At 40.0% G+C, this 19,546-nt stretch overlaps 1 protein-coding gene across 1 annotated transcript in view; it reads right to left on the minus strand.

Annotated features, from left to right (window-relative positions):
• WWOX (WW domain containing oxidoreductase) overlaps positions 1-19,546 on the minus strand; it is a 922,226-nt gene that overhangs the window by 634,078 nt on the left and 268,602 nt on the right. The window contains exons 7-8 of the mRNA XM_036440624.2: positions 15,235-15,420; positions 8,920-9,184 (exon numbers count right to left, since the gene is read on the minus strand). Coding sequence (XP_036296517.1) covers positions 8,920-9,184; positions 15,235-15,420 — 451 coding nt within the window. The remainder of the gene's footprint in view (positions 1-8,919; positions 9,185-15,234; positions 15,421-19,546) is intronic.

Here is a 19,546-nt window from a genome sequence, read left to right on the forward strand (position 1 = left end):
CAAACCCCAAAATAACAACAACAACAACTAAATCCTCAAGACTATACTTAGTCTGGAATAATATTCTACATGGGCTTTAAATGATCCGTAAACCTTATCTACCTGAATGGTTTAAAAAGAGTCCAGGGTCTCTGGCCAATTTTTGAAACTCAAATCAAAACTTGGCTGTGAATGTTCCTTTAGAAGGAAAACTTGGGCCGTTGATTAACATCGCCCGTTGTACTAAAGCAGCATGAAAACAAATACTTGACATAAATATATAAAAAGTGAAGTGGTACATCAGGTGTCTCTCTTAGCCCAGAAAGAGGGAGGACAAGAATACAGGAAGAATGCAAATAGGAGAATAGCAAGGCAAAGATAAATGTGTCAATAAGGAAAGCTAAAGGCCAGAAAATATCAAAGCCTAGGAGTAAATCTGCTACCAGATAGCCTACCAAAAGGCACACACACACAAAAAAAAGACCAAAAAATAAATAAAAATAAAACAGAAAACTCTAAACTGAACTTGTAAAAAGTGACAGGCAGCTGCTAAGATGGGCCCCAGTACTTCTGGTATTCAGGCCACTATGAAACCCTCTCCTGTGAAAGGGTCAGTTCCAAAGACTTGCTTCTAGTAAACAGAATGGGGATTGGTAATGAGATGTCACCTTGGTGGTGAGTTCACACGGGACTGTGACTTCTGTCCTGTTCTTAGGCTCTATTTCCTCCTTGGCTTACACACTTTGATAAAGTAACCTGCCATGATGGAGAGCCACTGTGGCGCGGAACCCAGAGAAGGGCCTCCTGCTAAACACCAGGGAGGAACCCCAGCCTTCATTCTACTAGGCCCCACGGAAATGAGCTCTGACAGCAAGCACTTGAGCTTGGAAGTGGACTTTCTCCAAGTGAGACTTGAATGGCCATAGCCTGGCTGATACCTTGTTTGTAACCTGGGAGCTGACCTTAAAACACAGGGCCCAGTTAGGCCATGCCCAGGTTCCAGACCCACAGAAATTGTGAAACAAGAAGATAGGTTGTCATAGTGATAAAAGGCACAGGCTGAAGCCAGTGCTTGTGAGGGACAGCTGACCACACGATTCAGAGCCACATCACGCTGTTTACCTTCACTCCACTGTGGAGAATCCTGAGGGGTCTGCATGTCGCAGATGGTCTCACCACAGGCTCCTTATTGAACTAGTTGAGATGCCATTAGTGTTAACTGAAAGTTTGCAATCCAAATCCAAAAGGTTCTCCAAGGAATTTTGGAGCAGAAACAGTTATACTAGAGGCTCAGTGCACAACATCTGGGTACTCTTGCAGTCTGGGAGCCATCAGGGGACGTCTGACTGCCACAGAGGTGGGAAAGGCTCCTGCCACCACGACTGCAGTCACCAGCCATAATCCTGGCTTCTGGCTGAGCAGTGGGAGTGCACAGACCACCAGGGGGCAGCTCTTGCATTGAGTGTCTGCCCCCTGGTGGTCAGTGCATGTCACTGTGAACACTTGGTCAACTTGCGTATTAGCCTTTTATTATATAGGATAGTGGAGACGACTGATGGTGTGTGTGTTCTCATCCAGAGATTTCAGAATAAAAAGTGTGAACCTGCATCAGTCTCCCTATTTAATTTCCTTTTAAATTATACTGTTCTGTGAGATCCAAAGCTTTGGGACAACTAACCTTGGTTAACCGACTCATTTTATAGATAAGAAAACTGAGGCCCGAAGATGGTAAGTGACATGCTCAGAGACACACCACTGTGTATTGAGAGCTAACTCTAAAATGACATTCTGTGAAACAAAGTATAAAGATGTAAGCCCAGGAGTGTGGAGCCTAGAACTTAGTAGGCCTCGTGTCACCTGAGAATATATCCTCAGCTGATATTCAGTCTTCATTAATCTTAGAGTAATAAGAAGGTTGGAAGGTATGGATTTTAGTTTCTGAATAATTCAGAATACCAGATTTTAGTTCCTTTTATTGCTGCCAGAAAAGCATTACCTTCCACCTCACAAGGAAAAACCAACGTGCCTGGTTAGTTATATGAGAATCAAGGTTCATAGAAGAAACATTTCAGAAACATCATCACCGGGCAGCACAAACTCCTGGCATCTGTTTAATCGTGCCCGCCTCCAATGTCTCCGCAGCGCGACAGCCAAAACTCACTGGAAAGAAGTATGAAATTGGAGAAAAGGAAGTTGAAAGGAGGAAGATCAAAGGAGGCACCACTAACTTAAAAGTAATGAAAGAGCCAGAGAGAGAGTTAAGAAAAGGCAATGCATTACCGACATGCCAACAGGGACAGAGAAGAAAAGGGAACGAGGAAAATAAAACTGGGAGAATTTCAAATCTTGGTTAAATGTTCATTAAATAATTTGTCACACATATTAAGGCTAGATTGTCACTTTTTCCCTCTCTGTTGCTCATTCAGGAACAAAGGCCTAAACCCGGCTTAGAACACCGAAAAGCAAGGTGGAGAAAATACAGCAATGTGATGCAATGGCCTCACAAAGCAGGACACAGTTCCCTTGTCTTTGTTTTAACAAGAGAGGCTGGTCTAACCTCAAAGCTAAGGTGTGCTGTTGGTGGCTTTAAACAGCAGCCAGGAGGGCTTATATGATGCGCCATGAAAGCTCTTCTAATTCTAGCTTCCATTGTGATGTTGCTCAGTGCTTATTCAGAGTTGTATATGATGTGTTTACACTTAAAAGTTCATAGGGAGAAAGAGACCATCTGTGACAGACATGCAGCCATCATTAGGAGAATAGGCATCTTATAGTCAATAGGAAGATACGCCTTTTCTTATCTGAAAATATAATGAGGATAATAATAGTAACAGTAACAACAATAACAATACATGTTTACTGAGTATCTAGCATTCCTATATATTCGTGATCATTAATTCTCAACAGGGGCAAAAATAGCAATACAAGTTAATGCCTACTGAGCGTCTAGTACCTTCTAGATGTTGAACATTCATGGTCTCCTTCAAGCGTCAGCACCAGCCCATGTGGTAGGTATAACATCCCTGTTTTACAAGAGAATCTTAATCAGGTTACGAAACGTGCCTAAAAGTTACCATGGGATGGAGCTGGGTTTGACTCGAGCTGCCCAGCTCTGAAGCTTATCCTATCTTTCCTATACCATGCTGTTCTCCCCTTACATATTTCCCTTCCCTACACACACCTCTGAATAGATCTCTCCTGTTTCACTCCAAGGAGTCAGGGGGCCTTGGTTCCGGCCCCAGCCCTGCCATGTATTAGCTGTGTGACTCTGGGCGGGTCCTCTAGCTTCCCCCATTTCTTTATCTACACACTCAAACTGCAAACCTCTGCATGTCAAGGAGCTAATGTAAGAAATATATTAATAACTTGCATTCATTAAGCACTAATCATCTTTCATTTATTCATTTACAAATATTTAGTGAGCATTTACTTTATGGACCAGGATACAGTGGTGTGAAGGCAAAAAAATAGCATTTTCAGAAGAGTGGGAGTCAGCCATGAAATACAAACTACAGAAATTGTTTGTGTTCAAAGCTATGAAGGAGAAATTTTGGAGGTTCTTCATGTACTCATTCAGCACATGTTTACGGAGTGCTTTATATATACATCAGATATTATTACAGGTACTGGCTTATATGAGCTAATCTTGACCTAATGTCCTGTTGAAGTGTAATGTTTGGACTGAGTTTTGAAGGATGAATGGAACATAAATGAGAGTGGAGGAAAGGAGTGTTCTGGACTAAAGAACAGTGCTTCAACAGCCTGACAAGGGAAGGAGAAAGGAGCTGAAAGTGGCTAGAGGTAAAACTGGTGGAGAGGAAGGGGGCCAGATAAGGCCAGGTGCCTTCCACTCAATCTTCACTTGCTTTCTCAGTAACTCTATATTCAGTCTTGACAGTGACAAAACTATATGCATACCTATTCAATTCAAAGCCATTATTCCACCCCTTTTCCTTGCCATCAGATCTCCCATACTGTCCTAGAGACACAAGATGCCAGGAATGCACTTTCTCAGCTTCCCTGCTCCTAGGATGAACAAGTGACTCAATCCTGGCCAGTGAGCTGAGAGGAAGTTTTCCATGGAGGATGATTCTGAGACAGAAGCATAGGAGGAAGGGCCCCATCCCTCTCATCCTATCTTCAGGCCTTATCCTGTAGGATACAATGGCTGGCACTGCAGCCATTTTACAAACAGAAGGAAAGAGGTAAGACAATCACAAAGGAGCTGCCTAAATACAGGAGTCAAAGGCATCGCTGGCTGCCTTGGGGTTCCTGGATCAATGAGAAGAACAGATCTCTATTATTCCAACCACTTTTAACTGCATCTTAATTAACTCACAGTCCAAAACATGTCAAGTAAAGTAGAAAAGGAGCCTCTGAGAAGCTGAATAATTTCAATATTATAAACTAAAAAAGAGTGGAAACCTGAGTTTTAAACTCAGGTCCAATGATGCTAAACCCTTCACTCCTTTTTGCTCTACCATATCCCTTGGACTCTGAATTGAACAAACACTGTATATTGTAAAACTCCGGACAGAATTGAGCAGTGGCTAATAAAACCAATGCTAATGATAATGCTGTAAGAAGGGTGTTGAGGCTGCAGGGATATGGCCTCAGCAAGGAGAGGAGCCCAGTCACCAGGTCCTCTGTGCAGGTCTGCAGGAAAGCTCAAGTGTGGCCCAGCCTCGAGGGTCCTCAAAGTCTGCTTCTCTAACACTTCTAAATGGGCAAGAGCATGGCAGCCCGAGAATCAGTCCTCACTAGAGAGTCTCAAACTATTTAGATTAATCAAGAATAGGCTGAAATTTCTACTCTGAAAGTGGTATTTCCTCCTCCCAACAGAAAACGGTCCCTGCTTTCTACTCCATGTGCCAAGAGATTCAAGGGAGGTGGGGTGGGGGGAGGAGGGAACTGTCCTTGACAGCATCTGGGGTGTAGTTAGCTGCAGGTATTTAAAGGGGAGAGGGGGAGAGTATTTTTCTAAAATACTAATTTAAAGAACAAATCAACATCTATTATCTCCTTCATTATGTTTTAAATTGTCCAACTATAAATCACCCTGCAGCAGGTTATTCAAGGGCAGAATTACCCAGCTTGGCTTTCCGGAAGGTTAGGAGAATGACATCTTGTGCTTTTTCTAGTTTAATTTATAACTTTGCAACAGAACCGGCATTGCAGGCCCGTCCATTAACAGGGTTGCTGAACATCTGTTAAAACTCAGCACAATGCCTGGCTTTACGCGGCCACAGGAAACGTAACCCAATCTTTTCCAAAGTTCTACCAACTCAAGCTCTTTTTTAATGTAAAATGATTTGAAAATGTAGCTCCCTAAAACATCTGCTAAGCTCTTGCTCCCCTAACACATGATATTCTTCATACCGTTACCTGCCAACATAAATATTTGGTTGCACAAAACACCCTAAGAAGCACATGATAGTACTCAGCTTCAGATTTACATATGGATCCGCACAGGGCTGCTGGGGCCTAGGATGTTATTTCCCAGAACTGGAAGCTTATGTGGGGGGACATGGACGGGCGGAGGGCTAATTTCACGAAGGCTCTTTCAAACATTGTAAGAAGAAAATATATCTGTACAACTGGGTATCTGTGGCAGTGGTACTATGGGGCACTGATGCAGAAAGTGGACTTGAAATAGATAACGAAGGTTCTAAGGCTGAAATACCATTTGCTTGAACAAGTTGGGCAAGTTCTCTGTGCTTCTAAATGCAAAATGAGGATAATAATTCTATCACTGCAGAAGGGTTGTGAGATACCTAAAGATCTATATGCTGATATAGGCAGCATCATGGTGCCCAGCTTACACTGCTAAGTTGCACCTTACTGAGAATATGCCAGGAATATAAAGCCATCCCACTGGGCAACAACTGCATTTAGCCAAAATTATCCTTGAAAATACAGATTGCCAGGTTTTGTGAATTAAACCTCATAAAGCAATATGAATGCATAAATATATCTTATACTAGTAGACTAACATACAACATATAATATATTGATGTATACATATGCAAAATGTAATTTTAGAATATTTTAATTGTATAAAAAGAGGCATAAAAATACAGCACACGCAATGTATGTGACTTCATTATTTAAAAGCTGCCAGCAAACATCAGTTTCCTTAAAGATGTTTTAATAGCAGCTAGTTGAGGAATCTTGCATCTTTTTTAAACATGAAGAAAAAAAAAAAACACACCCTATTACCATTTTATCCACTATTGTTATTTTATTATAAATTGGAGGACTCACAAATTCCCCAGGATCCCCAAGAATCTGTCTTGTCCCCGAGACCTCAAGAGTAAGAGAGGGCAGAAACACACTTTACCAGTGGGGGTCGCTGAGCTGAAAATTAATCCCTATGAGTTTCTCATTAGTGATTATTATACTGCAGGCGGCCAAAATGGAAAAATTAATTAATTTCAAAGTGATAATGCATTTACAGCAACAATTAGAAATGTATAACTGTAAAAGGGCAACATTTAAAAGACAGATTACATTTAATAAAGTTACACAAGAACATCCAATTGTAAAATTACTGATCTGCAACAATATTCCTTAAAGAGGCACTTAAAATAGCCTGACTCCATGAAGGGTGACCTAATTACTGTAACTAAAATCACCATAGTCACAGCAAGTCACAGCAAATAAAAAAGGGACACTGATATTACAATACTGCTGTTTAATACTTCAGGGAGCAGGCTGTGGGGGAGAAGCCCATGCAGGGCTTCCAAGCACAAGGCCGAGTTGTAGCTCTTATTTCCTTGACCTTGTACAATGGAATATATACCGTATTTTTCGGATCATAAGACGCACTTTTTTTCCCCCAGAAGTGGGGGGAAAAAGTCCCTGCGTCTTATGGTCCAAATATAGCCTACACATATACTTTAAAAAAAAAGTTTTTTTACTTGCCTGGCTCTGTGTGGTCTCTGTGTGCTTGCCCGGCTCTAAAATGGTTCTAAATGCTGCTGTTTACTTTACAGGGTTGATTACATGTGTTTATGACTGTGATGTTGGGTTTTAATGCACATAAAATATTTTAGGACACTATTTGTTTCAGAATCTTTTTTTCTTCATTTCCCTTCTCTAAAAACTGGTGCGTCTTATGGTCTGGAGCGTCTTATGGTCCGAAAAATACGGTACTTCGGCAACACCCGTGTCAAGGGAAAACACTTTCTCTGAAGTGAAATGCGCAAGAAGGGATAGGAATCCAACGTTTCCATGGGTAGGAATGGGAATGCAACTGCATGGTTTAGTATTTCCAAAAACGTGTTTGCATTACAACGGCAAACGTGCACTCTTCACCCATGAAACAAGTGTCTTCTCATGATAAAAGCTATCAGAAGCAGCACAAAGAAGGAAAAAACATACAGTGACTTTCCTAATAAGCCCCATCTAGTAAAATACAGTGATCCCAGGTCTACGCTCATGCTAGTTTCTCCTCTGAGAGTCTTAAATGTTTATGAAAGAGGAGTGATTGGCTGTGAGTTCAACAAACAAGTCCAGAGTTCCCACCCTCCTTATACACCTATTCATATGGAGCTCTAATGGCTAAGAAATGCTATCAAATAACTACATGTATAATGATATTATTAGAATTTTCCTAAGAATCTAAATTTAGCTATATAGTTTATAGTCTTCCTAATCAATAGGCTTATCTAAAAAAGTGCATTTGTGACATTTAAAAGATGATCACTTGGGGCGAGAACATGAACCGTCTACTACACAGTGGTTTCCACAGGAACCAGATGTACAGGTTGGAGAACCAAGCTCTCCCCAGCTGAGCACCCTCCCAGCCTTGCCTGTAACCCTCTCCCCGGGCAGTTGAGTTCAGGGATAAAAGTCGCCGACAACCACCAGCAGACTCCCAATTTATAGAATTCTTTAGTTCCCTGACCCCTGTATCCATTGGCAGCAATTACATTTTGGAAAATACCATTCAGGACCAAAGTAATATTCACAACAAGGATAACAACCATCATGGCAAGAAGTGCCACACACCTACCATACCACAGGCAGTGTGCTGGGCACTTTATTCAACTGTGCTTTCCAACAGGGTGGCTGTTAGGCACATGCGGCTATTTACATTATATCAAATTGAATTAAAAAGTTCGTTCTTTATTCATATTAGCCATTTTTCAAGGGCTCAATAGCCATCTGTGGTCAGTAGCTATACTAAACAGCCAGATTAAAATCTGCAGATTAGAAAAATACTACATCAAATACATTATATAAAATGTGCATTCTTCATTCAAGTTATTTTTTACTAAAACACTTTCATAGAGGAAGTTTCTAGATATGGTTTATATGACCATTAAAAACATAAAAACGTCATAGTTACCTTTGTGAACATTGATAAATCTAACTGCAGTAGTGTGATTCATCCAAAATAATTCATTATTGAGGAAGTAAAGAATAAAACACACTTCTAGCCAACAAAGTATACCCCAGGAGAGGAGTATATCCAGTAAGAAAAGAGAATCTGAAACATCAGATACAGACTCTCAGTGGAAATAAAGGAATCACATCATCTGATAATACAATGGTCACAAATCCATGTTGTTCACCTACTAATGCAAAACACAGTTACCAAGCACTGCACTTTCTGAATAATAATAAATAAAATCACATCAAAAGAAAACCAATAATTGCTATCAAGACTTTTAGCCACACTAACACAATACTGAGAAACCACATCTCCCACCCAGCTCTCCGAGACATCTTCAGAGAGACAAACATAATCAAAAGTCGATTGAAATGTGTTCAAGGGCCCTTTCCAATGGCTTTAATAGGCTTGATGATGTGATTAGCAAGACCAGACTCATCATTCCAAGAGGTGAGAGGCTGAAGAAAGCACGCCTGGGTCTCTCAAGGACCCTTTAGAAAGGCACAGTGAATGGGTGTGCGGTGACGAAGCCGTTCACTTACCATGGACTTGGTGAAAGGCCTGGCCAAGGTGAAGAGCAGTGTGTACACCCACCAGTTGCGATGAATGGAGGAGTACATCATGTTTCCTGGATGCACTGCGTTCGAAGTGACCCCTCTTGGGGACAAGCGGCGATGAAGCTCATTGGAGAAAAGAATGTTGCAGAGCTTGGACCGGTTGTAAGCCAGCATGGCCCAGTAGTCATTTTTAGATGGAGAGAGGCGGCTGAAGTCTAGCTTTCCTGAGGAATCATTAATATCTGTAAATCTAAAAATAATAATAATAATAATAGAAAAGATGGCATGAAGCAGCCAAGCTCTGATGGCTGATATAGCTTCTTAATTTTTATTGAAAATCTGCAAAACTACACAAAGACTACTGAAAAACCAATGGTGCAAACCTCAAAACAAAGTTGCCCATAAAAATAGACAATGGTGATTTAAAAATATAAACCAACTGGATGCAAAGACAGGCTTAATAAAGACCCAAATTCAGAAAGGGAGTAGTCTAAACATGCTAAATGGCCCCCACCACTCACATATAGTTTTCAAAACTTTCAATAGGAAGTTCAGGGATAATTAAGTTAAATGGAAAAGCATCTTACATGAAGGGCTGTTGCTTTTGGAAGCAGGAAGCTATCACATTGTTAACCTTTGACAGGGTTTTCCTGGGTTATTTTAGCCAACGCTGAAGTCCTGTATAGTTTCACTAGAGCATCCAAGTAAATATATAGATGAGTCTTGCTGCCTCCAAGACTCTTTTTCCAGATTAAAAATTAATGATTATAATGGGGTTACAACCTTGGTGAGGTGCCATCAATAGTCTTATATGTTTAAAAGACAAATATAAACAAAGCCAAAACGAGTTCTGGCGAGGTCTAATGTTTTTAAGTATACCCACAGCATGGATACACACAAATCACAGTAAGTAGTTGATGTTTTATAATTGGGTCTGACGGAGTCGTTAAACACCAGCTGTTTGTTTCTTTCCTTTCTTTCTTCCTTTAAAAAAAAAAATCAAAAACAAAGTAGAGACTGCCTATTAAAGCATGGATAATAACAAAAGAATTTTCTAGATGAGGGACTCGTCATTGCTAAGAACTTAGTTCGCTTCATTAAATTAGCACTGAGTAATAAAGAAGCACAATGAGAGGAATCTGGATAACTGCTGTGGGAAACAAAGAAAAGGTAAAATGAAAATGATGAAATAATCTGGTCATTTCTTACTTTAACATGAGCAGTTCAGTTGAGCTATGACTAAAAGAAGTATCCCAGGGGCAGAAGAAATACATGTTTTAATGGAAATTAAATATCCCTTTTTTAGGACTCAGTAGGTGACATCCAGTTTCTAGTGTTAAATTACATTGCTGCTCTGAGGTCATCAACAAAGCTGATGGCCATAAGCACCATCACTGATACAGCAATGGGACTCGGAAACAAATTGTTGGCTGCCATCTCTCCCCAGGTCCCCAAACCACTGGGAGAGCCCAGACTTCTGAGTTTAATCCTTTTAGGCAGTGGAACTTAGCAGAAAATTTAAAAATTTACAGGAGCCTTTTTCTGATTGTCATTATGATTCTGGGTGGTGGGGGGTGGGGGTTATTAATGATAGCTGTCCTGCAAGGCAGGTGGAATCTCGCTCAATGAGGACTGGCTGCACCGGACATTCATGCAGCTGAAAAGTCTGTGTGATTGTCTGAGCCTAGGGCCTAACTGCACTTTACATGTGTGCACAGCTTTAACACCCACTGGATTTCTGGGAGGGTAGTACAACAATTGTATGAATGAGGAATGAGTACACTTTCAGAGTTCCTGATTAGGGCCGGGGGGAGTTGGGGGTGAGGCTTAACTCAATGCTGGTGGCACTGGAGTCTTGGAATGCCACATGCCTGTCCACAGTCTGCATTAGTGAATATCCTCCCCCACAAGGTGACTTATGCCGGGGCATGCGCATCTGATACTTATCTTTCTTGTAGTCCTACCCAAGTGTCCTCATGTTGAAACATATGCTATTTGCTTCACATTAATTTTTTTCTTTATATTACAGTAAACTAACATTAAATTAAAATATATTTATGCATGGAAGTTATATTACTTCTGAACTATATTTTAACATTCTCAGGAGGCAGCAATTGTCAAACAATGTGGCGCAAGAATTTTTAAAGCACGCCCTAACAGGTTTGGCTTAGTGGATAGAGCATCAGCCTGCAGACTGAAAGGTCCCAGGTTCAATTCTGGTCAAGGGCAGGTACCTTGGTTGCAGTCATTTCCCCAGTAGGAGGTGTGCAGGAGGCAGCTGATTGGTGTTTTCTCTCATCAATGTTTCTAACTCTCTATCCTTCTCCCTTCCTCTCTGTAAAAAAAATCAATAAAATATATTTTTTTAAAGAATTTTTAAAACATACCACAGCTGACTATTTTGTCAGGGACATTGGCTTCTTTTCCCTAAAACTGTCAAATTAAAAAAAAAAAAATTACAACAGACAACACAACAATAGCCATCCAACGTGAACAAATCGAATTATACAGATTTCTTTGTCAGATGCACAAAAAAATGTATTTTTTGGTGTGCCGCAGAATTTTAGTAATTACTTTATGTGTGGCATGGGATGAAAAAGGTTGAAAATTACTATAATAAGGTGGTAAGAAAGAATTGTTACAAAAAGGGACTCTTGAGTTGAGAACCCAATGATCCAAGCCATAGGCCATATCCTGGAAATGCTTCCTACTTGAGTAGAAAAGTGCATCAAGGATTTAGACAATATCTAAGAGGTATAAGATAAATATAATATCCTTCCCTCTCCACTCACCTATTGCAGGAAACCCTTCTTAGCATATTTGTTTAGTACAACCCAGCTCAGGTGCCATTTCTTCAGGAAGCTCTCCCTAACTAACTCTACCACTGCCGGTTGTCACACTGATTTCTTAAGTAGCAAAGGAGGATAGATTGAAAAAAAATACAAAGTGGACTGAGATGCATGTTTCCACAGAAATTAAGTATCCAACCTCCAGGACCCAATCCATGATAGTATTAGTATTCAATAACCTTGCCACCCCTCCAAGATCAGTAACAAAGCAAATTATGCCATCTTTGTATTTTATCCACACATTCTGCCTCTGTCATTACCACACCAGCCTGCAAGGCATTTGTTCACCTGGTCCCACAGCTAGACTGAATTTTTAAAAGATAGATAGCGAGCCGCTTTGCCTGTTGCCTCATATAATGTACAAACTAAATACAAAGTTAGAGAACAAACTAAGGGCCAAGTCTCCCTTATGACAAAAAAAACCTTTGTTTCGAGCTTTGCTACAAAGGCAAAATTCACCATTAGGTTCAGATCCTTTATGTTCCTCATTAGAGAGAATAGAAATGTGGCACTTGGCACTTTCAGAGGTTCAGAATGAGTCCCCTGCTTTGGATTTTAAAGACAATGCAGAAGTACCTCATGGCTGGGGAATATAATGGGTTGATTAAATTCCTAAAAAGAGAGAATTCATTCATTCATAGGCCCCTATCTAGAAATCTAGAAACACACGCGCGCAAACACACACACATCATGATGAGAAATTACATGGAACCAAGTTAAAGCAAGGTTTCAAGGAAGCACAGCTGCTAAATATCAGGCCCCCACCCTCTGCACCCAGCCCTCCCCCATAAGTGGACTCCTGATTTCCTGCCCAGCTGATCTCCTGGGCAGCACACCCATTTTTAAGGCCTGATTAGCTTGTATTGACAGCGCTACAGGAAGTGGGAAGGGCAGGTAAGGCTTCTGATTCCTCTGAGCCAGGACAGGCTTCCTAAGAAATGACTGTATTCACCTCTCAGCTCCAGAGGCATTAAAACAACTCTTCAAAGGCTGCCTACTCTATTTTCAAACTGAAAATCTGACAAAGTCAAACAATCATGTCTTAATAGAATGATCCTCCTACCAGTACCAGAACATGCTCACATTTTCTCTCTGGACATTAACATCGGCTATGTAAGGAAAACTCTAGCTTGTATTTCAATTTACACTGATCCTTTTATTTTATTTTTTAACTGAAGGTTTTTAAATTTCCAAACTAAAGTAATTAGTCTGTATTCTATGTAGACAAAAGCTATTACGTTCAAAGAATAAGAGAATTTGCATCAGAAGCTGTGTGTGAGTGTGTGTGTGTGTGTGTGTGTGTGTGTATGTGTGTGTGTGGTGACTTAGCTCTCCACACAGCTGTAGCCATTTAGACTTGTTCAGGCAGCAATGTGCTTTTCCTCCTATTTAAATTGTTATCTGAAATTTTTTTCACAGTGAAGAAGTCAAGTTCTCATTTTAATATAATGTATTTTAGGTATGCAGAAACTCAATTCACTCCAGATAAGTAACCAACATACAGTGGAGAAACAGGGGGGCAAATAAATATTTTGCCTTGGGGCAGTCTGGTATAATATTTTCTGCAAACATAGGACTTTATTTTTCCCCTAACAGGGGGTCCTGACTCCAAGGAAGAGATTCCACCAAGGTTTATGGAGGTAATTAGATATCAACACTCCATTTTACAACATGGGTTAAGGCTCTGGGTCCTTGAGCAGTGAGCAAATGTGTTCCCAGGCATGTGTTCCCAGGCCTGTGCACCCAGTGTGCACACTGGCTCTCTGGTGCTGTGTAATAAACAAACCATATTGGGGGAATTAACGTATTGAGAGAATACCCTTCAATATGTGCAAAGGACCATCCTAATGCAGAAAACCAACACCAAGGACCTGACAGGAGTGAGCCTCCTCTCACACTTCATGAAAGCCTTGTCTATAAACTAAAATGGGTCAAGGCCCTTCCTTCCAATTCACTTTTCAAATAAAATTAAGATTCAGATCTCCAAGGTAGGAATGAATTACACTGCAGTTCAGGAGAGAACAAAGACGTACGTCCCTTGAAATACCGTTCGAGATACAGATTTACAAAGGGAACAGATCAGCTGACAATTCAACCTAATCTCCCATTAAATACCAGCTCATTTAAACACATCCCGTGGTGCCCTCCACATCTGGCACATGACTGGGGCTGGCAGATTTATTTCCAGAGCTCGCCTGCGCCTGCCCCCACAGTGGCCTCCCTCGTGCCTTAATGGGGCCACTCCACTTTCTTTCACAAACCTGGTGTGATTTGCAAAGATAAGGATGTCCAGATTTCGTTACCACCTAATTACTAGATGCTCCATGTCTTTTAACACGGGGGAGGATTATTACTGGCATTTTCCTTTCATTTCAGCCGTCATAAATTTAAAATGGGAGAAGTAAATCTCTCTGCAGCGTGTCACTTAGACCCTAAGCCCCTGTGTTTGGGAGTGATAAAGGGTTCAGGCTAACCCTTGGCTGGTCTCTCTCTTACAAGTCCCAGGGGTTACATTTTATGGAAGCATGATTTTAAAAATAAGCTTCATTCTGGGTCACTAAAACATTTCAGGACTTACAGCGGAGAAGAAGGGAGAAAATAGGCACTTGCACATTATTTTTTTCAGCTACTTTGCTAAGAGTGAAAGCTCCCAACCACACTAGGAAAATCTCCCTAACATGCAGTAAATCTAGCCTCACCTGGCAAGTCCTTTGTCTTTCCCCAGTAATTCTCTTCAGACAAATAGTTGTTTATCCAACTCTAGGAACAAATATGCTGAAAATACGATAAAATTTTCAATTTTTTTTTTTTTTTTTTTTACTCAACTGAATATCCTCCTAATGGTGATAGAAAAGAAGTGCCATCTGATGTTTTAATTGAAATTTTAACCAAAAGAGGCATGGCCAGATTTCTAATATGTTCTAACTACAGCACTTCCCCTCCTACAATTACACAGCTAATGTCTGCATTGAATTCCCTAATTTCTCATTATAAAACAATTGGATTTCATCGCGCAGTCTTTAATTGCATTGTTTCTCCTCCTAGAATAACTGCACATTCTTCTTGGTGAGATGTTGAAGTTGTTGAATGACAAATCAATAAAGGTCAGGCATTCAGATTTAATCAATTATTATTTCATCTCAAAGAAAAATCAATGAGGGGCTTGAAGTAGAGTTGTAAAAACAATCTACATAACTGAACTCAAAACCCCAAATAATCTCCCACAATCTCGAGCGTGCGTGCATACACACACACACACACACACACACACACACAAAAAAAAAAAAAAAAAAAAAAAAAAAAAAACACCTCGAAAAATAAAGCAGGGTTGAATGCACTCACACTTTTCAGAGTAGGACTAATGAAAATTATTTTCAGAAAGAGAGCCTTGGGAGAATATTAGCTGGTGCAAGAAGGTGATAAGGGAACAAAACATAGAATTCCAACCCACCTATGGGACTCAGAGGAGACCACAACCACTCGGGCTGGAGCTGAGCGGCACAAGACATCCTGAAGGAGCTGGACCAGGTAGAAGTGCCCCAGGTGATTCACCTGGAAGGTGGTCTCCAGGCCATCTTTTGTGAGGCTCCAGGGGAGAGCGAAAGCCGCTGCATTGCACACGAGCACATGCAGAGACCTGAAAAGTAAAAATAAAAATAAAAATGTGGGCATAAACACTCCAAAATCAAGGATAACTCATGCTCTCTCAGGAATAAACAATTATTCACTATCTTCAAGATTCCAGTCCCTTGGAAATAAGATATCCCAGAATGTCACATCTTAAATCACTCTGAAGGGGAAGGCCTTAGACTGGGAATTGACAACTATCCAGGGTTGCTGGTGGAAGGAAGGGGTCCCTGGAATGCAAGACTTTCAGAGATAAAACCAGGGCCATAGTGAGAAAACCGGGTTGTGTTGGTCACCTTGGTTGGAACGTAGGTCCTACCACCTAATTGAATCTATGCTTCTTAATTCTTCTAATTCTCAGCTTCTTCAACATAGTCTTTAAAGTAAATTTAAAAGAAAAATATGCTGCAAAAAAGGTGAACATAGGAACCAGTATTTAGTAGGTTCTCAGTAAGCTTAGCAAGGTAGAAATGCTCTGTCTAAAGATACAGGTACATATGGTTTATATATTTCTTCTAGAAGTAAGATTAAATCTACATTTTAGAAATGAGCTTTGGAGGTAGGTAAGTGGAGGCCTCTTATAATATTTTATTTGGTACATATTTATTTCATATTAAAAAATTTAAAAATTTTAAGTAAGCTTTTCCTGTAACTCAAAATCGTAAATCGTTCTTAAGAAACTGTACTTGTGGGAAGTCATCCTAAGGTACTAATAAGAATTTTATAAAGATATTCAAGGCTACCCAGTATTGTAATTGCAACATAAAAACAACATATTAGAGTTAAACTAAATATACAATTGGGAAATCATTAAATGAATTTGAATATAAGTATATTATAGAAAACTATGCAGCCATTAAAATAACAAACTAATCTATTGGCCCTGTAAAACCTCCATGATAAAAAACAAAATATATACTATTATATGATCACACACATGCACAGAGCACACGCACAGTAGTATTAAAGTATACACAAAAGTCTTAAAAGTAGTTGTCTTTATGGGTGGATGATAATGTAGGTGGAGAAAACAGCACCAGGTATTAGATCTTGATTCAGCAACCTTGGTGCTTGAGTTCTGGCTAAGAAAGAATTTAGAACCAAGATTCAAACTATAAGAAAAAGTATATTTAGAAAGTCACAGAGAGAAGAAGTGAGCCTTACAAGTTACAGAGGCAAAGGAATGGTGCTTGAAGCTTAGGAGAAATAAAGCAAAGTACATTAATATATATATTTTCATTCATTCATTCCAGTGGGCTTAGAGAGTGAGGTGCTGGGTCCTCAGTCCTAAGAGCTATTAAAGCTTGGGAGTTTAGGGGAGGTCCTAGGGAAGACTCTCAATAGAATATTCATCAGCTTTCCAGGTATATGCAATCAGGGTCATTGTCTCCAATGGTTGGTCTGCACCAGGGCAGGGGGTCATTAATCAATGCAGCTCATCCCGATGTCAGCCATGGCATTGCTTGCCTGGTGTTGCTGCATTTCTGGGCTTGGAGCTGAAACACAACAGAGACCTAGGTTTTGTCCCTAGGACTCAAGGACTAAGGGAATGGTTGTGCAAGGGCTTATATGGGAGTCACATGAGGCCACACTTTGGCCCCTTGTTCCTCTCCAAGGGTGTCTACCACATGACTAGGGACATGAGGGGAGGAAAGGTCAGGGGAAGGTCTGAAGCACATGACCAGGGATTTGAAAGGCCAGAGGGTCTAACCCGCATGGCCACCCCGCCAATATGCAAGGGGAGGAAAGGTTATCCTGGGGCAAGATCCCTGTTTTCCCAGTTCTGCTAGGCACCTGGGGCTTTCCACTCTGGTGACCTCCTGTACCTGGCCCATGGTCCTTGCTCTGCTCATGTCTGTCTAACTGCTACCACAAAACCTAAAGTGTCCTAAAATGTTTTCTTTCTGAGTTCATTCATATTTTCCCATTTTTAACATATGGTGTCTTTATAATAAGAAGCAATGTAATAATTTAAATGCTTGATAGAAAAAAAGCATTTGGGAATTTGGCTAACAAATAAGACAAGAGAAAAAGAGATAAGGTGGGGTTTTGGAGGAGTACTGGATGATAAGTTCAAAGGTCTGCATTTTTATCTCAGTTTCAGACAAATCACTGAGGTCTTTGAGTTTCCAAATCCTTGGAATTGATGGGAGCTGGTGATTGAAGGTGATGTTTTCTTATACAGCTCAGATTCTACACTAATGGCTTGCAGGTAATATTTCCTATGTGAATAGGAAGTAAACTAATTTCCTGTATTTTTATTTTTAAAAAGTCAATATTCATTTATAGAAACTTTTCATAGAGCTATTACTTTTTGTAACAATCTGATTTTGTTTCAACCTCATAAAAACCTATACCCAGAGTCTTGAATTTTTAAAAACAAACATTGGCATGAAATAAAGAAAAGCATAGCCCAGCCGGTTTGGCTCAGTGAATTGAGCATTGCCCCATGCACCAAGAGGGCACCAGTTTGATTCCTGGTCAGGGCACATGCCTAGTTTCATGCTTGATCCCCAGCGTGGGTCATGTAGGGAGCAGCAGTTGTCTCTCTCTCATCATTGATGTTTCTATCTCTCTCTCTTCCTTTCTCTGAAATCAATAAAAATATATTTAAAAATAAATAAATAAAAGAAAGCATACAGGAAACACTCTAAAAACTAAAATAATCTGTTATCTAAATAAAGGGAACAATGACAAATTGTGCAATCCAAAAAGGAACCTATACTTTTAATATATAAAGTATGCTTACAAATTAATAAGAAAACTTTCAAGTCCTGAGGAAGTATGGATAAGAACATTTTAAAATTTTATAAAACTAAATTACAAAGTAAGCAATACAAGATGAAACATGTTAGACTCTACTAGTAGCAAAATTGTAAATAAGATTTTCTCTATTAAATGACCAGATTTGTTTATTTACTAGTATATTATCTTTTTATCTTGTATAAACCTGGTGATTATATTCCTGTACTCTATATAATAAGTTGAAAATATGTAACATAACAATTAGAAAACTTCACATTATTTCACTCAGCCATCCTGTTTCCGGGCAGTAGGGTACATATGGAGCAGTGCTAAGGCAGAAGTTCACCCCTCCAGAGAGAAATAGTTGATCATTGATAGTGTTTAGAATTGCCACTGTCTGATCAAAATAAAACAAAGTAAACTTTAATCATTTTTTTTTATTTTATATTTTTTATTGACTTTTTACAGAGAGGAAGAGAGAGGGATAGAGAGTCAGAAACATCGGTGAGAGAGAATAATCGATCAGCTGCCTCTTGCACACCCCCTACTGGGGATGTGCCCGCAACCAAGGTACATGCCCCTGACCAGAACAGAACCTGGGATCTTTCAGTCCGCAGGCTGATGCTCTATCCACTGAGCCAAACCAGTTTCGGCCTTTAATCAGTTTTATTATTGGTTTTGAATTCTCTACAAATAATGTTCCCCCATTTTGCCTATCTATGGGGCACACCCTATGATATGCCACTGCTTCTGAATTGGGTTAAATGATGACCCTAATAGATATGTCCACTAGGAACCTGTGAAGGTGACCTTATTTTGAAAAAGGATTTTGGCAAATGTAATTAAATTCATATCATGAGATGAGATCATCCTGCATTAAGGTGGAACTAACCAATGACAAGTGTCCTTACAGAAGAGCCAAGCAGGAGATTCCAGAGAAGAATATGTGAGGGCCAAGGCAGAGACTGCAATGTTGCCTCTAAAAGCCAAGGAATGCCTCTGATTGCCCATCTGCACCAGTAGCTTGGAGACAGGCATTAAATGGATTCTCACTGAGAGCCTCTAGAAAGAACCAACTCTGCCAACACCTTGATTTTGGAAGTTTGGCCTCCAGAACTGCGGTAGACTAAGTTTCTTATTTTAGGTTATCAAATTTATGGTAATTTGTAATAACTGTTCCAACAAACTAAGACAAGTTTCCAACTTTCTTTCCTAAGAAAATACTCAAAATTTATATAAAAGTTTACTTATAAGGACGAGTCATAATTATAAGTAAGCTAAAATTATAAAACGTGTATGAACTAGAAGTACTCTAAAATCCAACAGCAGAAGAATGAGGAGCTCAGCCCCAGTATCTTGTACGGTACTGACCAGATTCACTATCACTTCTT

The sequence above is a fragment of the Pipistrellus kuhlii genome, unplaced genomic scaffold (assembly GCF_014108245.1).
Source record: "Pipistrellus kuhlii isolate mPipKuh1 unplaced genomic scaffold, mPipKuh1.p scaffold_m20_p_17, whole genome shotgun sequence".
Classification (NCBI taxonomy): Eukaryota; Metazoa; Chordata; class Mammalia; order Chiroptera; family Vespertilionidae; genus Pipistrellus; species Pipistrellus kuhlii.